The sequence below is a fragment of the Chenopodium quinoa genome, unplaced genomic scaffold (genome assembly GCF_001683475.1).
Source record: "Chenopodium quinoa cultivar QQ74 unplaced genomic scaffold, ASM168347v1, whole genome shotgun sequence".
NCBI lineage: Eukaryota > Viridiplantae > Streptophyta > Magnoliopsida > Caryophyllales > Amaranthaceae > Chenopodium > Chenopodium quinoa.
Window position 1 is genome coordinate 2,052,539 of NW_018743722.1, and position 22,598 is coordinate 2,075,136.

Sequence of the window (22,598 nt, forward strand, 5' to 3'; positions counted from 1 at the left end):
GAACCCGAAATTGCTGTATGAAGTCGAAATCACCTTTCTGGGAGGCTTCGAGCTCTGTCGTTGCTGAGATATTTCTGGCGCCAAGAATTGATTCTGTCGCCGAACGCTGTGATAGGGTCTCCCCTGTTCTGGTGCACCTGTCTTTATTTTGACCATAGAACTTTGCCAATCTCTTTAATCATCTTAGGGTTGACCTAAGGCTTAACGTTGCTTGACTCATTGACTTGACACGACTCAAGGTATAAGCTTGACTCGATGTTTGACTGAATCGAGGTGTAATGACACATGTATTAGACTCAAATAAAAGTGATATGGCACGACATGACTCAATGTGTACATGACTTGTGTGTGCATTGTAATGTGATCGTGCGACTCGAAAATGCAAAAAAGAAAAAATTTTCCGTCATTTTTGTGGAGGGTACCGACTTTCTCCCGGAAAAGAAAGACGTGAAAAAGAAAATCAATAGTTTGAAGATGCATGTTGAATGAGCTTAGTCAAATGTTGTTTGATACTATCTCTCAAGGTTCAAGGATTAATCCATCCTAGGCTATCTCAATGGTTGACTCAATGATGAAAGTATTTGGGTAACTTAGGCACTGAGGCTAAGCACTTCATACTTCGTGATGCAATGACAATTATGAGTGATGAGTGAATTTGACGAAGCATGCTTCAACGTTGTATTAAGATTTCATGACAAAGTGTTCCTAAGGGAAGTATATTTGGTCATGTATGTGTGAAGTGTGTGATAGTGACACTAAAGTTAGGCCGCAAGAGCTAAGTGTGTGGAAAAATATATTGAAAAGAGTCAAATGGTGGTGACTCTTAGGCTAGGTAAGCTAATGATGTAGGGATCAAGCCCCAAGTCTAGCTCTAAGTAAAAAGGGATGAGCATTGGATATCCTTTGATATGATCATGGTGCAAGTGTATGAATGTTAATATGAATGCATGTTTATTACGGCCGCACCTCGATGTGAGGTTGCCTACGAATCCGTTAGGAATCAGGCCGAACGTAACTCTAGCCGAACCTCGCACAAGTGTGTATACCTCAAAAAAGGTCTTTTTAAGGGTTGTAACGTGGTTAGGCTAAAGGTTTGAAGAAGAAGGGGATAAAGGCTTAAGACCCTAGATAAGCCCAAGGTGTGCAACTTCGCTTTTGAATCTTTGTATTTTCATGCTTGAATTTCTACTCTTTTTTAGCTCTTTTTGCTTTAGCATTTATTTTATTTTTATAAGTGCGGACAATCCCGATCATGCGGTCTATCACTCACTTGGCATTCATGTTTCTCAAGCACGGTACCGAGCACTCGATAAGAGACGCAATCTGAGATGTGTTCTTATCGAAGATATTTTCATATCAAAGACATTGGAACACTTACCCTTTTGTACACTTGTTTTTGTTTTTTATTATTGCTTATTTTTCGCTATTGCTTCCTTTTGAATTTGCTCAAGCTCTCTTTAGAATTGCATAAGTTGCACGCCATCCCATCCCAAGGTTAGGTAGATGTAGGTTGAAAAAGAAAGGTTTATCGTTAGACGAGGCTCAAAGTGGTTTATGAAGAAAGGATTGCATATTTGAAAAGTGAAAGGACATATGATGTGGCTACAAGGGGTGCCTTAAATCATTGGTATACCTTGTGCTTAATTCGACATGGATTTTTTTTTTTTTTTTTTTTTTTGTGCAATGTAATGAAATGATCATATACAAGGAATTAAATGCTCATTTTTATTAAAAGGAAAGGGAAAAAAAAACTACAAAAATAATCTGAGGAAAGGAAAAGGTGCCTATGCTAGACTTATTGGGGAAGGGGTAAATGAAAAAAGAAATAGAAAAAGAGGTCATAAAATCTTGTCGTAGCAGCTCGCCTCTTGTCTTGTGTTGTTTCCTTTATCATCACTCACTCTTCTTGTTAACTGGAGGCATGGGAAGCTTGTTATTATCAATCAAATGTTGGATAGCCTCCTTTAGCTTCCAACAGCTCTCAGTAGTATGACCCCTACCTTGATGGTACTTGCAGTGTTTGTCTGGATTCCAACTAGGCAATCTCTTTTCAGGTGCGGGATCTTGAATAGGTCCAATGGGAGTAATGAGTCCTTTGGGATGAAGTCGATCGAAGGCAGTATCGTAGCTCATCCTAATGGGGGTGAAGTCTTTCCTTAGTTTCTTCTTAGATCCTTGGTTATCCATGGCTAAAACTTCACTGAGATCAAAGGTACTAACATTGTTACTAGAGTGGGCGTTTTCGGAAGAAGAAGGATTTTTGTTCTTCTTTCCTTTCTAGCCACCGTGGTTACTATTGTTAGTAGCTTTTTGCTTTGCAAGGTCATCTTCGATTTCAATTCCGATGTCATAAACGGCCTTGAAACTATTCAAATTGTGTTGATATTTTAGGTGCTTCGAATACTTTTCTTGGAGATTCTTGATAAACATCCTCACAGATTCCTTTTCGGTGGGGACTTCAATCATCTTAGCGGAAGTTTCCCTCCACTTATTAAAGAAAGAAGTAAAGCCTTCATTTTCTTTTTGTCTTAGCATCTCAAGTTGTCTATGGTCGGTTTCAACTTGGATATTGCACTTGTACCTATCAACGAAAGCGTTTTCTATCGATTCCCAAGTAGAGGCTTTCTCCTTGTCAAGGGAGAAGAACCATTGTTGGCAAACGGTTTAAAGAGATAGTGGGAACAGAGAGGGGAAAACCTTCTTATCGATACCCTTAATGGTCATTATAGTTTCAAAAGCTCTTAGATGGAAGTAAGGGTTATCTGTTGCCTTGAATTTAGGGATGTCAGTGGCGTTGAACTTATGCGGAAGAAGTTCTTTGTCCAGCGAGACCCCTTGCGAACTCATGCCTTGAAATTTATAGTCACTAGATAGCTTGCTTAGACTCTCTTGCATGAGATCCATCCGTTGTTGCTCCACGGGATCGTCGACCTTAAGTGTGAGGAGCTTCAGTGTTTCAGTCATGGTAACCAATTGGTTCCTAAGCTCATTGACTTCTTCTTGAGTTTCCATTATCTTTTTAGCCTTCCTCTTTTAACAAATCGGTTTATCAAAAAGCGAGACTTGAATAAAGCGGTTGTCCTTGATTAATCGCCCTTCTCTCCTTGACCAAGTACTGTGGGAAAGGAATTTGAGGATACTTATTGTTAATTATTTGACTCACACTTTATTCAACATGCAATGGATGGAGGAAGTGAAGAAAAATTGGAATAGAATGTGAAGAGGATTTAGATGGAGGGATATGAAGGATTAGGAGTAGAATTTACCCCAACTCAAATGACGGAAAAGACCGACTCATGCATGAACCTAAGACATGGCCATGGTGATGTATACTCAAAGTGTGTGCTAAGACTAGTGAGTGTAGGTGACATTTTGAGACTCGTGTCATGACCATGTGGCTAGACTATGTGACCAAGACTCGATTAATGACTCGACACGGTGTTATTGACAGCGGAAATTAACCGAATTAATTAGCAAACTGGTTAATTAGACCCTAGGTGATGACTCAACAAATAATCCGAACTGTCGGCCTATCGACAGGACTGGCGTCACAATATGGTGATTGGCGCCAGACTTTTTATTAAATGTCTGGCGCTACACACCATACAGTGGCGCTACAGCTGAGATTTTGGCACCAATATTGGAGCCTCGGTCTGGGGCTGTTTTCGGTATTATTAGTCAACTGGAGTATGCCTAAAGTCGTACTAGGTCAATTCCGATTAAAAGAAGAAAAAACTTTATTGACTCGAATTAATTAATTAATTAATTAATTAATTAATTAGGCAAAGTTCTTTAAGTCATTAATTTTAATCTCAACACAAATCAACAAACGGTTAAGAGAACATAGAATATATATGCACAACAAATAATGCACAAGTAGTCAAGTAGGCACAATATGATGCAATGAGTTTGCAACCTAACCATGGCTCCAGTTCTCTAAAGTTCAGGATATGGTTTAGTCAAATAGGGTCCATGGTTAATTGTCCAGATGCACCGCGTAGAAGCCTAACCGTGAAGGGTTAACGCATGTGGATAGGGCACCGCGAGTTTTTAGAAAAAACTCACTTCCATGGTTTGGTGAATTCAACCTCTCAGAGGGTTATGTCCATATGTAGAACATATATGGATTTCAGAAAAGTGAGGAAAAATTCAATTAGGAAGCAGGATCGAGCAAACAAGACGAAAAACCAGTCGAAATTAGAACGCATATTTCTAGCTCGGTATTGGGGGAAATTGGCGCCAGAAAACAGAGACTGGCGCCAGCTTTTAACTGTAGCGCCTAGCGCCAATACTAGCGTCTGGCACTACGGCTAAATGTTTGGCGCCAAGCTCTGGCCCCTGACGATACTTCCCACATGCCTCAGCAGCTTTCTGTGCTCAATAAAATCACCCAGTTTCGCGCGGTGTTATTTCAGTCCTAGTTGTGAAAGACATTTCTCAGATTTCCTACGTGTAAAATCCTATGTTTTTGACTCATTATGGATGGTCTTTCCAATAAGAACCTTTTTATGCATATGACAATAATGTTAATCAAAATTACGCACATGAAATACTTATAACTTTTCGAGTCTCATCCACTCATTCTAAATCATTGCCGAAACAAATTCAGGAATTAAAATAGAAATCCTCCCCAGCGGAGTCGCCAAAAACTGTAGGGAATAGTTTCAAGCCTTTAAAATCCCACTAGCTTGAACCCCACTGTGATCATACACTAAAGTACGGTGGCGTCCAAAAGGGAAGAAGATGGAGCAAAAGAGTCGCCAACAAGTTTTTAAGGAACTTGTAAACCGTTCATAGGATGAAGGTTACACCCCTTAACGATCCAAGAGATCGTCAACTCCATAAGGTCATGAACCAAATAAGGGTTCAGGGATGATGGTACAAATCCAACCTAAAAGAGATTGAACCTGCCCTAATAATAGGCCTCTACTTTATTCTGCTCGTATTCATGTGCGCTTTCTGATTAACATGCAATCAATAGGATTAACCCTAAACCTGTTTAATCTATGTTGGTTGAACATTAATGCACAAACAAATCTATTATTGGCGATCACTTGAATTATAATCACAATTAATCTAACAAGATTATTAATTATCTTATTAAGCGTGATTGCAAGTACAAATTCCCTTTAAACATGGAATAAAAAGGTGATCAAGCAATAACAATATAAAATAATATGCATACCAAGCAACATAATAAATAATCAACATCATTAATAAATAATAATATCAATCATAATAATCAATAATAATCATGTTAAAGCATAGCAAGATCCTAGGCATGATATTAACAAGATTAATAACAAACCCTAGCATGTCACTAAGCAATAAAAATCAAATCTTTAGCCCTAACATGATACTAACATGAATTAATATTAGGAAGAATAAAAGGCATCATAGCAATCATATTTAATATTAAAGTTACCCTAGACGTGATACTAGGAAGAACATAAAAACTAAGCATGATTTCTACATCATAATATCAATTAATCAATTAAAGTACGTACTTGGATGTCTCGTACCTTTTTCTAATAACAAAATACACACGTTAGTAACTTCAAGGAAAAATAATAATCAAAACAATTAAATTAAATAATTGAAAGAAAGATTTGGGACCAAACCCTCAGAAATTAAAACCTTTCACGTCTAGGGCGAAGGCAACTTCGAATATGGCTAGGTGTTTCTAGATTTAATGAATGCAGAATTTTGTATTAAAAAGCAAAGTTTAGAAAAGAAAGAATGAATGTTAATGAAAGTTGATGAAAAGAGATGAATGAAAAGGATTATTGAAAGAGATGAATGCTAATTTGATGAATGAATGAAGAGAGTTGATAAAAACTTAAGAATAAAGAGAATTGGTGAATGATAGATGTAGATGATGAAGATAGTTGGTAATTGGTGAAAACGGAGTTTTTAATACGATATTTATAGAGAAAATCATCCAAAAACGATAATTTATCAAAACAGAGTCTGAAGACCACAAAAACACATTGGCGCCAGCCCTGGCTCATTAGCGCCAGGACCAGTGGCTAGCGCCAGGCGCCAATGGCAGGCATCTGGCGCCAATCCTGATTCCAGGCGCCAAGGCATGGGGTTGGACGCCAAATCGGCTTTTAACGCGTTTTCGAAATTCTGATAAAATTCCCGTACTGGAAGATAAAATAATATAATTTCAATCAAAAATGCTATTTGATCTCGATTAAAACTCTGAAGAGTCCTAACGGAATTAGGAATGAAAAGAACCTTCTAGAATGTTCTAGAAGACTAAAACCATTCCTAATTGCATTAGGAATGATAAATCATATTAGGCCCTCCCCTAGATCATTGGGCCGTACTTAAAGCTCAAACCGGGCCCAGTTTAGTAAATTGGCCATAAATTCCTCAATATTCATCGGAATTGGGCTTATAATATATCGTTGGAAAGGTCTTTGCAAGCCCCATCCAACCATACCACTATTGGACCCATATCATGGACCAACCAAACTATATTGGCTGTTTTATTAAAATAAAGTTTTCAAAAACAGAGAGAAGAGAAAAGAAATAAAACTTTCCACAACACTAGACCTTTCCACACTTTCGTTTCATTCTATTATGATTCGACGTGAAAGACACTCATCACTGGGTTTGGTTTTGGGGAGACACAAATGGGTGTCTACAACGTGCAAAGCGCGTTTTATTTCTGACTCAATGCAAGACAACAAGTCGTTCGTCTGGCGCTGGTGCTTGTCGTTTGGCGCTAACTCCTGTCATTCGCGATAGGAGGTATTTTATTCCGAATGGGACTTGATTTCTTTTTAATCGGTTTCCAGACTATTTTTCTATAAATAGGGATTGTATATCTCTGTTTTCATTCATTCACAACAATTAATCTCTATTCTTTCTCTCTCTAAATGCTAGAAGCTTATTCTCTCTCTATTTCTTTTTCTTAACCTTCCCTCTTAGAAAATTCCTCATTCACAAGTTCTAGACACACCTAGCCATGTTTGAATTTGCCTTCGCCCTAGACGTGTGCAGGAAATATTTAAAACATCCCACACTTGAGCCCCGCTGTGATCATACACTTAAGCATGGTGGCGTCTAAAGGGAAGGAAGCTAGATCGACAACAAGTTTAAGAAACATGTAAACCGTTCACAGGGTGATGGTTACACCGCTTCACGATCCATGAGATCGATAACTCCACAGTGGTCTGGAACCATAACTGGATATTCGAGGATGAAGGTATAAATCCAACCTAAAAGATATTGAACTTGCCCTAAAAATAGGCCTCTACTTTATTCTTCTTGTATTCATGTACGCTTTCTAACTAACATACAATCAATAGGTTAACCCTAAACCTATTTAATCTATGTTGGTTGAATATTAATGCACAAACAAATCTATTATTGGCGATCACTTGAATTACAATAATATTAGCCTAAATAAGATTATTAATTATCTTATTAAGCGTGATTACAAGTACAAATTCCCTTTAAACATGCATAAAAGGCGTGATCAAGAAATAACAATAATAGTATATATCAAGCAACATAATCATAATCATCATCATAATATTCTTAATAAAGCATAATAATAATAGCAAGATCCTAGGCATGATACTAACAAGATTAATAACAAACTCTAACATGTCACTTAACATGAAAATCAAAGATTCATCCCTAACATGATAGAAGAAAAGAAAAGGAATCATCATACATGATATTAGAAATATTAGATATTACCCTAAACATGATACTAGGAATCATAAAGACATCATAACATGATACTAGGAAACTAAATATTCAAAGCATGATTTCTATATAATAATAATAATCAAATTACTTACTTGGATGCCTCGTATCTCTTTCTAATAAAAAAATACACGTGTTAGTAACTTCAAGGAAAATAATAAATCAAACAATTAAATTAAATAATCAAAATAGGGATTTGGGACCAAACCCTCATAAAGTATCAATCTTTCACGTCTAGGGTGAAGGCAACTTCGAACTTAGGTAGGTGTGTCTAGAACTAATGTATGTGGAATTTTGTGAGATGGGAGGTTTAGAAAAAGAATAGAGGGAGAATATGCTTCTATCTTTAAAGAAAAAGAAGAGATTGTTGATTGTGAATGAATGAAAACGGGGAGATACGACCCCTATTTATTGAAAAAATAGTCCGGAAACAAATCATGTCCTATTTGAGAATAAAATACCTCCTATCGCCAACAACATGAGTTAGTGCCAGACGACTGGCTTAGAGCCAGGCAACAGCTGTCAGCGCCAGGCGGTAGCTGTTAGTGCCAGGCAATAGCCTTGTCGTCTCACGCTAAATTAGAATTAAAACGCGCTTTCCATGCGAAATCCTCTTCTTAATACGATTAAGCAACTAATTTCGCGTTGATTAGATTAAAATCATGTTTGTGACAAATAACATATTTTATTCAAGATAAAAATCTTAAAAATATAATTATCAATCCTAATCTCATTAGAATTTAAAAGAACCTTCTAGATTATTCTAGAAGATTATTTAATTTGATTGTTTTATTTGTTATTTTCCTTGAATTTATTGACGCGTGTATTTTGTTATTAGAAAGAGATACGAGGCATGTAAGTAAGTAATTTAGTTGTTATTATTTTTATATAGAAATCATGCTTTGATTATTTTGATTCCTAGTATCATGTTAGGATGTCTTTATGATTTCTAGTATCATGTTTAGGGTAATAGCTAAGATTTCTAATATCATGTATGCTTCTATGGGATGCTTCCTATTCTTTCTAATATCATGTTAGTATTATATTAGGGATAAAGGTTTAATCTTAATTGTTTAGTGACATGTTAAGATTTGTTATTAATCTTGTTAGTATCATGCCTAGGATTTTGCTAATATTATTATGTTTTATTGAGATTGAATATTACTATTATGATGATGATGATTACTATTATGTTGCTTGATATATATATTATTGTTATTGCTTGATTACGCATTTTATGCATGTTTTAAGGGAATTTGTACTTGTAATCACGCTTAAGATAATTAATAATCTTGTTTAGGTCACTACTACATTTTTGACCAAATGTAACTGCCTATTATAGGCTAATACAACGGTATTATAATTTCTATTGCAATAGAGTAGGCTAATGCCACGGATTTAACATTAATGTTATTAAAGGTAAAGCTAATGCCACGGCTCTTAGAAACCGTTGCAATAGCCTAACTGTTTCAACAAAAAAAAGGAGTTGATTCAACGGTATGTAATAAATGTATAATGAAAAATTTAGAAGGGCGCGTAAAATTTCAGGACTTCCCTCTATATTTTTTTGCCCATATATTTTGAATAATTTGAACCCTTACACGTGTTAGTGTGTTACTATCCTAAGGCTTAAAATAATGAAAAATTAAAAGAAAAATGGAAAGGTAGAACTGTACTAACATTTTCTCACAATTCTGAGCACCCATTTTCTCACATTCTCACGTTTTCCCCAATTCTCCATTTTTCCCTAATTCTCCATTTTTGATTATACACTCCAACAAAATTCTAAGAGGAAAATTACTAAATAAAATTACTCAAAATTCTAAAAGGATATTAAGCAAAGAAATCTAAGAAAGTAGATCGACTAAGGCGGCTCTCAGGCAGTGGTGGCTGATAGCGGCACTCAGGCGGTCCTATTTTCATCTTGCATGTCCCTTCCTTTAGCTGATTGGTCGAATTTCTCTTTAAGGTCAACAAATTTTCATTTTTGAGATTCTTAATTGAATTTTACGTTTTTGTTTTCGAGTGTAATAGGTTTTTTTTGGGGGAAATTTCATATAAATGGATAACTAAAACCGAGTATTCCTCCAGTTTTTTCTTTATTTGTCTACTTTTTCTTTATTCCAATGTGGGTATATCAAAACATGTAGCTGATGCTTTTGCCAAGGATCTAAAACACAACTAATCTCAACTGTTTGAAGAAGCAGGGAACATTCCTGGCTACTATGTTTTTTCAACTTTATCTACGACTATTATTACTTTCTTGTATGCTTTATGTTCTAAGTTAGGAGCTGCTAGCTTATGTCTTAATATCAACTCCTTTCCTTTCTTCTTTTGTACTATGAACTGCAGTACTCTGAATTTGGTTTTTGATGAAATTTTTTGGGTTTCTTTTAATTTAGCTGAATTCATGAAATTGATGAGAAATCTGGTTGAATTTCATTGTCTTCACTTGTCTGGAAGGTGGTTTGAATAGGGTATTTTGATTTCGGTGAGCTAAAATCTTCCTTTAAATAGAAAAATCACGAGTAATTTTGTTACTAGGAGAAGTTGGTGATTGTTTGGTTTGTTTATTTATTTATTTTATTTTATGGTTTGGTTTCTTAGTTTGCTCTAGACTGCCAATTGATAATTAAGATAAAGAACTAAAATAAAGTGCTATTGGGACATGACAAATTGGAACTTTATTTTATGGTTTGGTTTCTTTGTTTGGTTTCTTAGTTTTCTCTAGACTGCCAATTGATAATTTGATATATATTTACATTTAAATCCGATAGTGTAAAATATTTGTGACAATATTTTGCTCATAATTGCATAATGCTTACATTGAAATGGTTATGGATACAATTGCATTTGCAATTCTGCATACATACTACTTTTAAATTTGGCCGATGCAATGCACATGCCATCTGTTGAAATATTGAACTTTCAAATAAAAGTAAGAATATAAATATATAATCACTAAAATTGTGGTTGCAATGAAAATAGCCTACGCAAATATGATCTTGTTCATTATTTGTTGTAATAAACTTATGATTGCGCTTCATGACTTAAAAATGTTTTCATCATTCAATAACTTAGTTGAATTTTGAGAAATTACTTGCTTTCTACTATGATATGGGCTCTCCCCTAATATTATTCGTTTAAGGTTTTTTTAACTTTCCTTGCTAATTATACTTGCCTCTTTTTAATATCTCAATTCTTTTTCATTGTTAATAGATTAATGTAAAGTGGGTCACAAGTTTGTATGAATGCAAGTTTGATACTCTTTTCTTTCATTTTATTATTTGTTGTTGAGTATTTTAAACCCGTTTAATTTGACTAGATTTAAATGTTAAAGTAAGAATATTCTTTATGGGGTGTTGGGATGTTGATTGTTCACTTTAATCACTTGTGCTTTTTAAATTTAAATTAAGACCTTTAATTAGTGAAATAATATATTGATTACCCTGATACCTGCCATTGTATAGTGTCTTAAGTTAGCAATAAAACAAGCTTTAACTCATAATAATTGATAGGCAAACTTGTTAATAAGATTTAAAAATGAAAATGCATTATTATGGGATTATACAAAGTCTTAGTGCATCAACTGTTTCACCTTAGTTATTTAGTGTTGCAGCTAGCTCTACTTATTACCAATTACTTGATAAAGTTGCCTTTGACAATATAAAGACATTAGTTTAAAGATCTAATACTTAATTGCAACTGTAATATTTTTCTCAAAAGACCATAAATGGCGATCAAGGACTTGTTATATGATATTTAGCATATAACTGATTTTGTGATGCCCGTATAAACTAGGAAAGATCAGGATTGGTTTAGGCAAATGTTGTATAGATATGGTTTGTTTGTTTTTGGTTTCTGTGATGCTTCTGGCAACTTTTTTGTTAGAGTATATTGGTAGTTTGTTGATGATTTATGATATATTTTTATTTTCAAATAAAATATATATTTCTCATAGAAATGTATGTTTGAAAATGCTCTTATGTATCACAACTCATGAGTCATGACTATAATTTAAATTGTAGAGCAGAAGTTGATTTTTAGACTAGTCCTCTTTCTTCCTAGTGGTTGTAAAGCAGATTTAATGTCCATTCTTTCTAATTGATTAATGTGACTCTCTTAATTCTTAGTGAATTGATTAAATGTTTTTATTATAAAAATTAAGTAAAATAACCCTCTTAATACTTACCCTAAGGTATGGATAGTGGAACTAAAGAGTGGTGGATGTTTGTCAAATGGAGTGATGAATATGAACGGGGAGTAGATGAATATGTACAAAAGGCTTTTGCTTCTAAGTCTCAAGGAAATCAAATTTGTTGTCCTTGTGAAAGTTGTCATTATCGTTTTTGGCGTCATGAAGGTGTTATGAGAGATCACCTTATTTGTAATGGTTTTATTCCGCGAACGGATAAGCTATCAGAGTTAGGGTCATCTTTGAAAGGGAACAAACTGTTTTGGATAATGAAGAAGTGTCAACCCCAAATGATTTTAATGATGACATAGTAGAATTGTTGCATGATGCACGTGATGCTTTTAGAAAGGGGCCAAATGACGAGGCAATAAAGTTTTATAAGTTACTTGAGGAGGGCCAGGAAGAATTGTTCCCAGGTTGTAAAAATCATTCAAAACTTTCCTTCATGATCCGACTTTTTATTTTGAAGTGTGATTATAAGCTAACTAATGTTGCTTTTGGAGATATATTGGAGCTTATAAGGGAGGTGTTACCTGATGCAAAACTGCCAGCTTCTTTTAATGAATGAAAAAAGTGTTCTAAAAGTGTTGGGGTTGGATTACACTAAGATAGATGCATGCCCAAATGATTGCATGATATATTGGGAAGAGCATGAAAATGCAACAAGCTGCCATGTTTGTGAGACGCCAAGATGGAAATCAAATGACACAAAGAATGACATACAAAATGAAAATGGAAAAACCTATAGGATTCCTCAAAAGATTCTTAGGTACTTTCCAATCAAAAAAAAGGCTTCAACGACTATTTTTGTGTCAAGAGACGGCGAAATACATGACTTGGCATGCTGATGGGCGTGAAAATGATGGTCAAGCTTGGAAGGAATTTGATTCTTTATACCCAAAGTTTTCTGATGACCCACGCAATGTGAGACTTGGGTTAGCCACAGATGGATTTAGCCCATTCAATTCAATGAGCATTGTCCATAGTACATGGCCAGTTATGTTGATTAATTATAACTTGCCTCCTTGGATGATTATGAAGCCTGAGTTTTTGATGCTAGCCTTAATAATTCAGGCCCGTCTTCCCCTGGCAATGACATTGACATATATTTGCAGCCACTTATGAAGGACTTGAAGGATTTGTGGGAGTTTGGGCTGGAAACTTATGATGCTTCGACTAATCAAAGGTTTGACATGCATGTAGCATTGATGACTACCGTGAGTGATTTTCCGGGTTATGAAATGTTATCTGGGTGGAGCACAAAAGGATACTTGGCATGCCCTGAATGTCATTATGAAACAGATTTCGAGTGGTTGCCTTGTAGTGGTAAGACTGTGTATAGGGCAAATCGTAAATTTTTAGATCCATCTCACCCTTGGCGTCATGATAAGAGAAATTTTGACGGAAAACTTAAGGAAAGATGTCAACCTATTCCATTGAATGGAATTGATGTTGAGTATATGTTGCGTGATTTTCCAAATGCATTTGGAAAGAAGCAAAAACAACCAAGGCGTGATGTGGATGATCCGAATCCGTGGAGAAAGATACCCATATTTTTTGAGTTACCATATTGGAAGCATTGCTCTAATCGCCATAATCTCGATGTAATGCATATTGAGAAAATTTTCTTTGATAATATCATTAGGACATTATTAGACATTTCTCTGAAGACCAAGGATAATTTGAGTGCTCGTCGAGATTTGGTAGAACTTAATTTGATGCCGGAGCTTCAACTAATAGAATTGGAAGATGGTAGTGAAGAATTTCCAAGATCTCGCTTTTGGATGTCATTGGAGCAAAAGCGTAAGTTCTGCCAGGTTATAAAAAATTCTAAGCTTCCTCAAGGTTATGCTTCCAACCTTAGTCGTTGTGTGCAAGTTGGAGAAAGGAAAATAGCAGGCTACAAAAGTCAAGATGCTCTTTTTATGATGAATTATCTTCTTCCAATTGTTGTGAAGACAACATTACCCAAAGATGTTGCTAGTCCTTTGATAAGACTTTCTCCTTTTTTCAAAGGTATATGTAGTAACTCTAATGACCCTTACTCCGAAGTCATTCCAGAACCTAAGCGCAAAAGCCGTGTACGCCTACAAGGAAAAGGTGTGAAAAAGTCAAATTTGAAGAAAAAGGAAAACAAGTCAGATTTCATATTCCTGGCGGAATTCTTAGAAAATATGCAAGCTCAATTAGTACAACAACTTGCACCAAGTGTAACAAATGCAATTTTGACTCAACTTCGGGATGCTAACATCTTCTTGTTGACCAAAATGGGCAATCTTCTAAATCTGGAGCCACAATCAATCAGGTAACATATATTATTTTCTACTAATTATGTCTAGCTTTTGTTTGCTGCTGCGTTTTATTTGAAATGGAGTGGCTTTCAACCTCGATCAATCACAAAAAACACACACGCACAAGGATATGGCAGAAATCAAGCTTGATTTTATTAAATAAACGTTCCAGGCAGCAATACAAAAGAATAGCAGTTCACAAGATAACTTTAGGCTATCACTCTCTTAATGGAATTTTTCTTCTAGTTCATTTGATTTTCTGCTTTTTTTTTTCTTACTCCGAAATGTTGAGTTGACTCTCGGTGTTGATCCCTAAAACTTCCTTCAATTGGTGTCCTGTTTTCTCCTCCAATGGAGGTCTGACCCTATTCTTGATGAGTAAGTATTCGGAATATCCTTCACTGGAAAGTTGTTTTGCTTTGTTGTTTATGAGGATTTGTTTGTCTTCTATTTATAGAGAGCACTCGAAACGTGTTAGAGCTCTCTTTCACGTATCTTTAAAATTTATGCTTGTAATTAATAGTTGCTTTTGCTTTTGCTTTTTAACTCGTATGTCTTCAGAATTCTGTTTGGAAGTGAGCAGAACATTAAGTATAAAGACTTGAAAGGTCATGTGTGTCCTGTGCAGATTAGACTTTAGTCCTACTTTTGGGAAATTGATGTTCAAACTTGAGAGGTCATGTGTTTCCTATGGATAACAGAGAAATAGATTAAGTATCCATATATATAATGATGAAATTTCTTTTGTGAAGCTGAAACAAAAATATAGTTGGATAACTACTTATATTTCTTATAGCTAACACTGATGGTTAATGAGTCATTATAAACTTAGAAATGGGCATTGGTGGTTGTACGGTCTGCTCTTGATTCATCACACATCACTTTCATAATATGTCAAAAGCAATAGTTAGTTATGAAATACTACAATTGTTTTACTAATGAAGATAACATTGGCAAAGTATTTTTTTCAACAACTAAGGCAGCTCCTGCCTTTCCAGTTCATTCCCTCACCTATTTGCTGGCCAAGATAATGTTTGGTGTTTAATTCCTTGTGCAATTGACCAGGTTGATTCTTTTTAATTTTTATAATTTTGAATAATCGTTCATTATGCTTTTACTGGTATGCTTGTCCTGATTGGTTGCTTACATGTGATTTGCATTGGGCCTCAAATCTTGTAATTTTTGTCATGTTGAGCATTGACGAAAATTCCAGCCTGATGTTAGATTTAAGCTGAATTTATGATCAGGTCATGATGGGTTTTAACTTTTTTTTTTTTTTTTTTTTAAAGATGATGGGTTTGAACTTAGGGTTAGGACATTTTCCTGAGTCCTGAAGGATGTCAAGCCCAAGTCTTGATTTTCTTAGTGTTCGAACAGGGTCAAGGGCACTGTACTGTTAAGACCTTGGTGTAGAGGTGCGAGGTCACTGGTATACGTCTCTTAAATCGGACTTTGCTTTTCTAGGCTCTAAGATTGCTTTACTTTTATTAAGGTTTTCGTTCCAATTCCTCTATCATATGAAATACTACAATTGTTGTACTATGCTTTATGAGTTTCCTTGATTTAGTTCTATTATTTAGTTTAATTATTTTCTATTATTTAGTTCTATTATTTAATTCTATTTTCGGTGTAGGTGCATGGCAAGCAAAATGGAGATGAAGTAAAGTGACTAAACGACTAGTCATCTAACACAAATGGTGCAAATATGTTGGCGACTTCTATTCTATTAAGTTAAAGTTTGTGAAGATTTAGAAAATCCGGCTTACATATATGTTGGAATTTGTATTTTGGACAATTAAATCAATTATATAACTTTAGTTTATTAGTAGGGTGTAATACCGAAAACAAGCAAGTAATATTTTGTAATGTACGTATTTATTAGCATTATAATTATTATATATAAATTTAATGATTTTTTGTTTCTGTTGTTAGTGTATTTTGATTTGTAGAGACTAATAAGTGATTTACAACTAATATAACGAACACATATATTTTATATTACCGTTTCATTCTAAAAAAATAAATAAATAAATAAATAAATAAATAATAATAATAATAATAATAATAATAATAATAATATCGTTGCAGTAGATACATACTCTATACAACGCTTCATCCGTTGCATTAGGTGCCAATTTCATCATAATTATTAGTTAGTAATCTATTGCCACGAATAAATTATGTCGTAGCATCAGGTATTAAGCTAACGCAACGGATCATAGATACTATGGCATTAGGTGTCAAATACCATGGCATTAGACCTACTGCAACGCCAGCAGATGCCACGGTACATGGCCGTTGCAGTAGACCTAATGCCACAGATTTTGATGCCTAATGCAATGGAATTAGGGGTTGCAATAGATCAAAAATGTAGTAGTGGGTTAATATGATTATAATTCAAGTGATCAACAATAATAGATTTATTTGTGCATTAATATTCAATAAACATAGATTAAACAGGTTTAGGGTTAACCCTATGATTGCATGTTAGTTAAAAAGCGCACATAAATATGAGAAGAATAATGTATAGGACTATTTTTAGGGCAAGTTCAATCTCTTTAGGTTGGATTAGCACCTTCATCCCCGAATATCCTGTCATGGATCCAAACCACTATGAAGTTAGCAATCTCATGGATCGTGAAGGGGTTTAACCTTCCCCTTGTGAACGATTTACAAGTTCCTAAAACTTGTTGGCGACTCTTTTGCTCTAGCTTCCTTCACTTTGGACCCCATCATGCTTAAGTGTATAATCAGAGTGGGACTCGTCTATGGAGACTCGAAAAGTTATAAGTATTTCATGTGTGTAATTTTGATTAACATTAGTGGCATAAGCATAAAAAAGGTCTGCATTGGAAAGACCATTCGAGATGCGTCAGAAACATAGGATTTTTACACGTAGGAAATTAGGGAAATATCTTTCACAACTAAAATCGAAATAACGCTGCGAAAAACTAGAAAATTCAAGAACAAAAAGCTGTTAAGGCATGTAGGAACTAGCCCTGAGAAAACAGCGCCATCGCCAAGCGATGGCTCTGTCGCCTGACGACTGTAATTGTCGTCCGGAGACAGTGCCATAGTCTGGCGACGGGCACTGTAGTCTCGCACCAAGTTCTTCCAATACCGAGCTAGAAATCTACCTTCTTCATTCGACCAGCTCTAGTACTGTTTGTTCAGTTTTACTTCTTGATTGAGTTTTCCCTTTTTTTGGAACCCATACGTGTTCTACATATGGCCATAACCCTATGTGAATTCGCGCTCCATCTACCCGATCGAACGCTCCTACCAACGAAGGGTACATCCGAGTTTGTTTAATTCACCAAATGTTGAAGCGAGTTTAACTCGCGGGGTTCCATCTACTCGCGCCAACCCTTCCAAAGGTAAGGCTTCTGCGCGATGCATCCGAACTCATAACCATGGAGCCTCTTTGACTAAACCATATCCTTGAACTTTAGTGACCTAGAGCCATGGTTAGGTTGCAAACTCATTGCATCAAATTGTGACTATTTGACTTCTTGTGCATTATTTGCTTTTGCATAACCTATATGTGTTTACACTAACCGTTTGTTTGATTTGTGAATGAGTTTAAATGAACTAATTAATGACTAAAGGACTTTGCTTAATTAATTAATTAATATATATGATTAAAGTCTAAATAAATTGATCGAACCTAACTTAGTACGAACTTAAGGCTTGTCCCTTTAGAATAAAATACTATTAATAGTCCCAGACCAATGTTCCAGCAATGGCACAAAAGTTTGGGATGTAGCACTACGCGCTAGTGATTAGCGACAGGCAACAATGTTGTCGTCTGGCGCTAGTCTTTAGCGTGTGGCGACAGTCCTGTTGATCCGGCGATAATCTAGTTTTCTGCTCGAGTCTTCAAAGTACAACAAATCTAATTAATCAGTTTATGTTTAATCCTTAATAGGGTATAAACACGTAGTCCCATGGTCTCACACAAGAGTCAAAGCATGTTATCGCTACTCACTATTAAAGCACGCACTTAATATGTATGTCACACTTTGACCGTGTCTAGAGAGTTGTATGCACGTGTTTTCCGTCATTTTTTAGGGGGTAAGTTGGATATTAACCCTCCAATTAAACCATACTTGTTTGAACCTTTGAACCTTTACTTGATTCTAAAAAATATCACCTAATTTTTGCTTTTTTGTTTTTTTAGAAACCAATAAAGTTCAAGTCAATTTGAGTGAAGTCATTAAAACAAATAGAAAAGTTTAATTTACAGCGCTTGGTCAAGAAAGTAAGGGTGATTAATCAAGGACAACACCTTTGTTCTAGTACTACTTTTTAACAAATCAATCAGTCGGAAAAGAAAAGCTAAGAAGATAATGGCAACTCAAGAAGAAGTCAACGAACTTAGGAAACTCAAGAAAGCTTCAGCAAACTCTCCAATGACTATACATAGGTTCCAGGGCATTAGCTCACAAGGGGTCCTAGTGGACAAGGAGCTTCTTCCACAAAATTTCAATGCCAATGAAATCCCTAGGTTCTAGGCAACTAACAATCCTTATTTCCACTTAAAAACTTTTGAGACCATAATTAATATTAAGGGGATTGATAGGAAAGTCTTTCAGTCATTGTTTTCTTTATCTCTTGAAAGCGTTTGTCAACAATGGTTCTTTTCCCTTGACAAAGAGAAAACCTCTACTTAAGATTCTATTTTAAACGCTTTCATTGATAAATATAAATGTCATATTCAAGTTGAAACTGATCATAGGGAGCTTGATATACTTAAACAAAAAGAGAATGAAGGTTTTACTTCTTTCTTTAATAAGTGGAGGGAAACTTCCGCTAAGATGATTGAGGTGCCTTCTAAAAAAGAGTCTGTGAGGTTATTCTTAATGAATCTCCAAGAAAAGTATTCCAAACATCTCAGGTACCAAAGCAACTTGAATACCATCAAGGACGTTTATGACATTGGAATCAATCTTGAAGATGACCTTGCAAAGCAAAAAAGCTGCTAACAATAACTCTAAAAGTGGTTGGAAAGGAAATAAGAGTGACAATCCTTCTTCTTCTAAAACCACCCACTCAAACAATGTAAGCACCTTTAATCTGAATGAAGTCCTTGGCATGAATAATCAAGGACAAAATAAACCATTTAGGAGAACCTTTACTCCTATTGGTATGTGTTATGACAGCGCATTTGACCGTCTTCATGCAAAAAGTCTTATAACTCCTATTGAACCATTTGGAGATCCACCCGTAGAAAGGAGAACGACTAATTGGAATCCCAATGCACACTGCAAATACCATCATGTTAGGGGCCATCTTACTGAGAATTTCTGGAAGCTAAAGGAAGCTATCCAAGACTTAATCGATAAAAATAAACTCCCAGTGCCTCTTGCAAGTCAGAAGCCAAGTATCAACAGTGCGTCACTTTCTAACTCCTTGGCTATTTCTAATGAGGAAAACCATGTCGACCCATCATCTCTAATCAAACCAGTTGAAGAAATTCATGCCATTGAAGAAGAAGAGGACATATTTTTTGATGCCGTGAGTGATTGGGCCCTAGGTCAACAACTTGCCCCTAAAGAAAACGTTTTGATCATCATAAATACAATGAGGAAAACAATAGACATGTGTAGAGAAGTTCTTGAATGCACAAAGTTAGAACTAGAACAAAGTAAGCATGTTAATAAAGAGATGACACTTATAGAGACTACTAAGAGGAAGCCATTTTCTCTCCAAGTAGTCAAAACACCAAAAAGGAGCAATAAATCCTATACTCCAATTGGGACCACATATGCAAATATGTTCAAAATGCTCTTCGAGAGTGGCAAGATCAAACCTCTATAACCATGACCATTTTAATCACTAAAGAGGACAAAAAGATTTTATGTCCTTATCATAAATTAGGAGGACATACTATAAAACATTGTTTTAAATTCAAGGATTTAATTCAAAAACTGATTGATAATAAAAAGTTGGTCTAAATTCCACAAGAGAAAGATGCTACCATCAATGGAGTTTGGGAAGGTGATGATGAGGACGTTTGCCTCAAGGATATTGAGGAAACCCCACTCTCAACAATATATCCAGTGGAGGATACTTGGGATGAATAAGATTCACCCATAGACTTTCTCACAATATCTGGGAGAATGCAACCTCCCATTACCGCACAACAACCTACTCCTACTACTCAATAAGTTACCATACCTATCATAGAAGACAACGATGTTGTCAAACAACTCAAAATGATTATGGTCGGGATCAATGTATGGAAACTATTAGCCATATCCCATCAACATAAGGTAGAAGTAATGGATGCCCTAGCTAAGATAGGAAAAGATTCTGAAACCACTTCTAAGGGGTTGGCTAACTTTCTGACGAGTAATCTTCCTAGTCCCATCAACTTGATCACCTTTTCTGACAAGGATCTACCTTCGGAAGGTGACAAACACAACAAAGCCTTAAATCTCACAGTAATCTGCAAGACGATGAATGTCCCAATGACTCTGGTAGATAATGGATCAGCAATTAATGTTTGTTAACTTCGAACTGTGAGAATATTAGGAATAAGGGATGAAGACTTGTCTTCATCTACACAGGGAATAAGAGCTTATGACAACACTTGCCTCCAAGCCCTCGGAACAATAACCATGAATGTAACGGCAGCAGTCAAGGAACATGCTACTACTTTTCAAGTGGTAGATATTAAAGCATCTTTCAACTTATTGTTGGGACACCCTTAGGTTCATGACCTTAAGGAAATACCTTCATCAACAGGTGAAGATATAGTTGGAGGGATCCCTATTCCAATTGATGCTTCTCCAATGAGAATTAAGGCCATCGAAAATCCAATCATAAATGTGTAGCACAATGAAAATGATGAAGATTTTTTTGGGCTTTAACGAAGATGTCTCCTTAACGAGCAGGATGAAAGGACCCCTCTTCACTACGACCTCCACTCCAACATGACAGTAAATGCTATCCTCATAAAACAAGGACACTTTCCTGGAATGACTCTTAGAAAGAATAAGGAAATAGCAAAGCAAATAGGACTACCTAGCCTCCCTAAATTGGACACTTTTGGACTTGGTTTTGAAACGACTCTAGAAGAACTTAAGCAAGCCCAGGAAAAAGCCAATTCGCGTAGGAATGCTCGTACCCAAAAGAAACCAATCCCAATGGATCATTATCCTATCACCCTAAATAGACAATTCATAAGAGAGGGGGAGGATTACCAATGCCATGAATTTCCTGAACCCTTTGTTAAGAATGGGATAAGACAACCTGGGTTTGAAATCTTCTTGGATTGCAACTTTCTAGATGATATCCCAACTCCTTTCCTGAAGGAGAAAGTACCCCCATGCTTTGACTTTAATGTCATGGGACTTATCTTTGGGCACGAGAAGAATGAGCCAACTTATATTAAGGATAACTCCTTGCTCATTCAAATGGTACTACAAAGTGATAACTTTGACCCTTCTAAGCTTATCACTCCAGGAGAGGGATTAGTTCAAGGATGGCGAAAGACCGTGAAGGTGACTACTCCAAGTGAAAGAAAGATGTCTATAACAACAAGAAAAGGGCCAATGTTTGAAGAGTGTTCTGTGTCAGAGTCCGAGTCAGAGTCTTCCCCTATCGAGTCTTCTAAGCCTCTTGCTATAGCACCTTCCCCCAATTCTTCTGTTTTAGCACCTTCTCCTAGAATAGTTAGTAGTTGAGTTCCAGAAGACATTTCTTTATTTGATGTAATGGTTTATGAGTTTAATAATATGTCTTCATTTGCTTACTCCTCGTGTTATTCTTTAAGCCAAGATGACGAGCATTACTTAATTGACAATGAAAATCGCAAAGAAATATTTAAAGCAATGGAAAACTTGAGAATAGAACACCAGTAATTAAAGACACTGAAACGGTTTATATCTCAAAGGATCCAACCATTAAAAGAGAATTTAAAATCAGACTAACACTTAATCAAGATGAAAGAACCAATTTAATTAATCTATTAAAATAATTATTTGATATACTCACCTAGTCATATGAAGATATTCCAGGAATAAATAGAGAAATATCTCAACACACAATACCACAAATTCTGAGAATGAAACCTGTAAAACAAAATTTACCTCAAATGAAACTCGACGTAGCTCTTAAAAAAAAAGAAGAGGTACAAAGACAAATTACTGCAGGTTTTATCAAGGTCTCCAAATACCCCGAATGGGTCGCAAATGTAGTCCTAGTTCCAAAGAAGGATGAAAGGGTAAGAATGTGTGTCGAATATAGAGATCTAAATAAGGCAAGTCCAAAGGATGACTTCCCTTTACCACACATCAACATTCTAGTGGACAATACAGCGAATCACGTGCTTCTCTCGTATATGGACGGATACCCAGGGTATAATTAGATTCTCATGG

The 22,598-nt window shown here is 35.7% G+C and overlaps 1 protein-coding gene across 2 annotated transcripts; it reads left to right on the plus strand.

The window, feature by feature from the left end:
- The first annotated feature begins 9,401 nt into the window (after positions 1-9,401).
- Positions 9,402-16,071, plus strand: LOC110684575. 2 transcript variants are annotated; one of them, XR_002503784.1, is made up of 2 exons: positions 9,402-9,697; positions 15,848-16,071. XR_002503784.1 is itself a non-coding variant. In XM_021861015.1 (2 exons), exons 1-2 carry the CDS (start codon positions 13,045-13,047, stop codon positions 15,876-15,878), a joined length of 1,215 nt encoding a protein of 404 aa, XP_021716707.1. In that variant the 5' UTR covers positions 12,720-13,044; the 3' UTR covers positions 15,879-16,071. The 2 variants fall into 2 exon arrangements, 1 of the variants encoding a protein (XP_021716707.1); XM_021861015.1 differs by lacking the exon at positions 9,402-9,697 and adding an exon at positions 12,720-14,228.
- Positions 16,072-22,598: the final 6,527 nt, after the last annotated feature.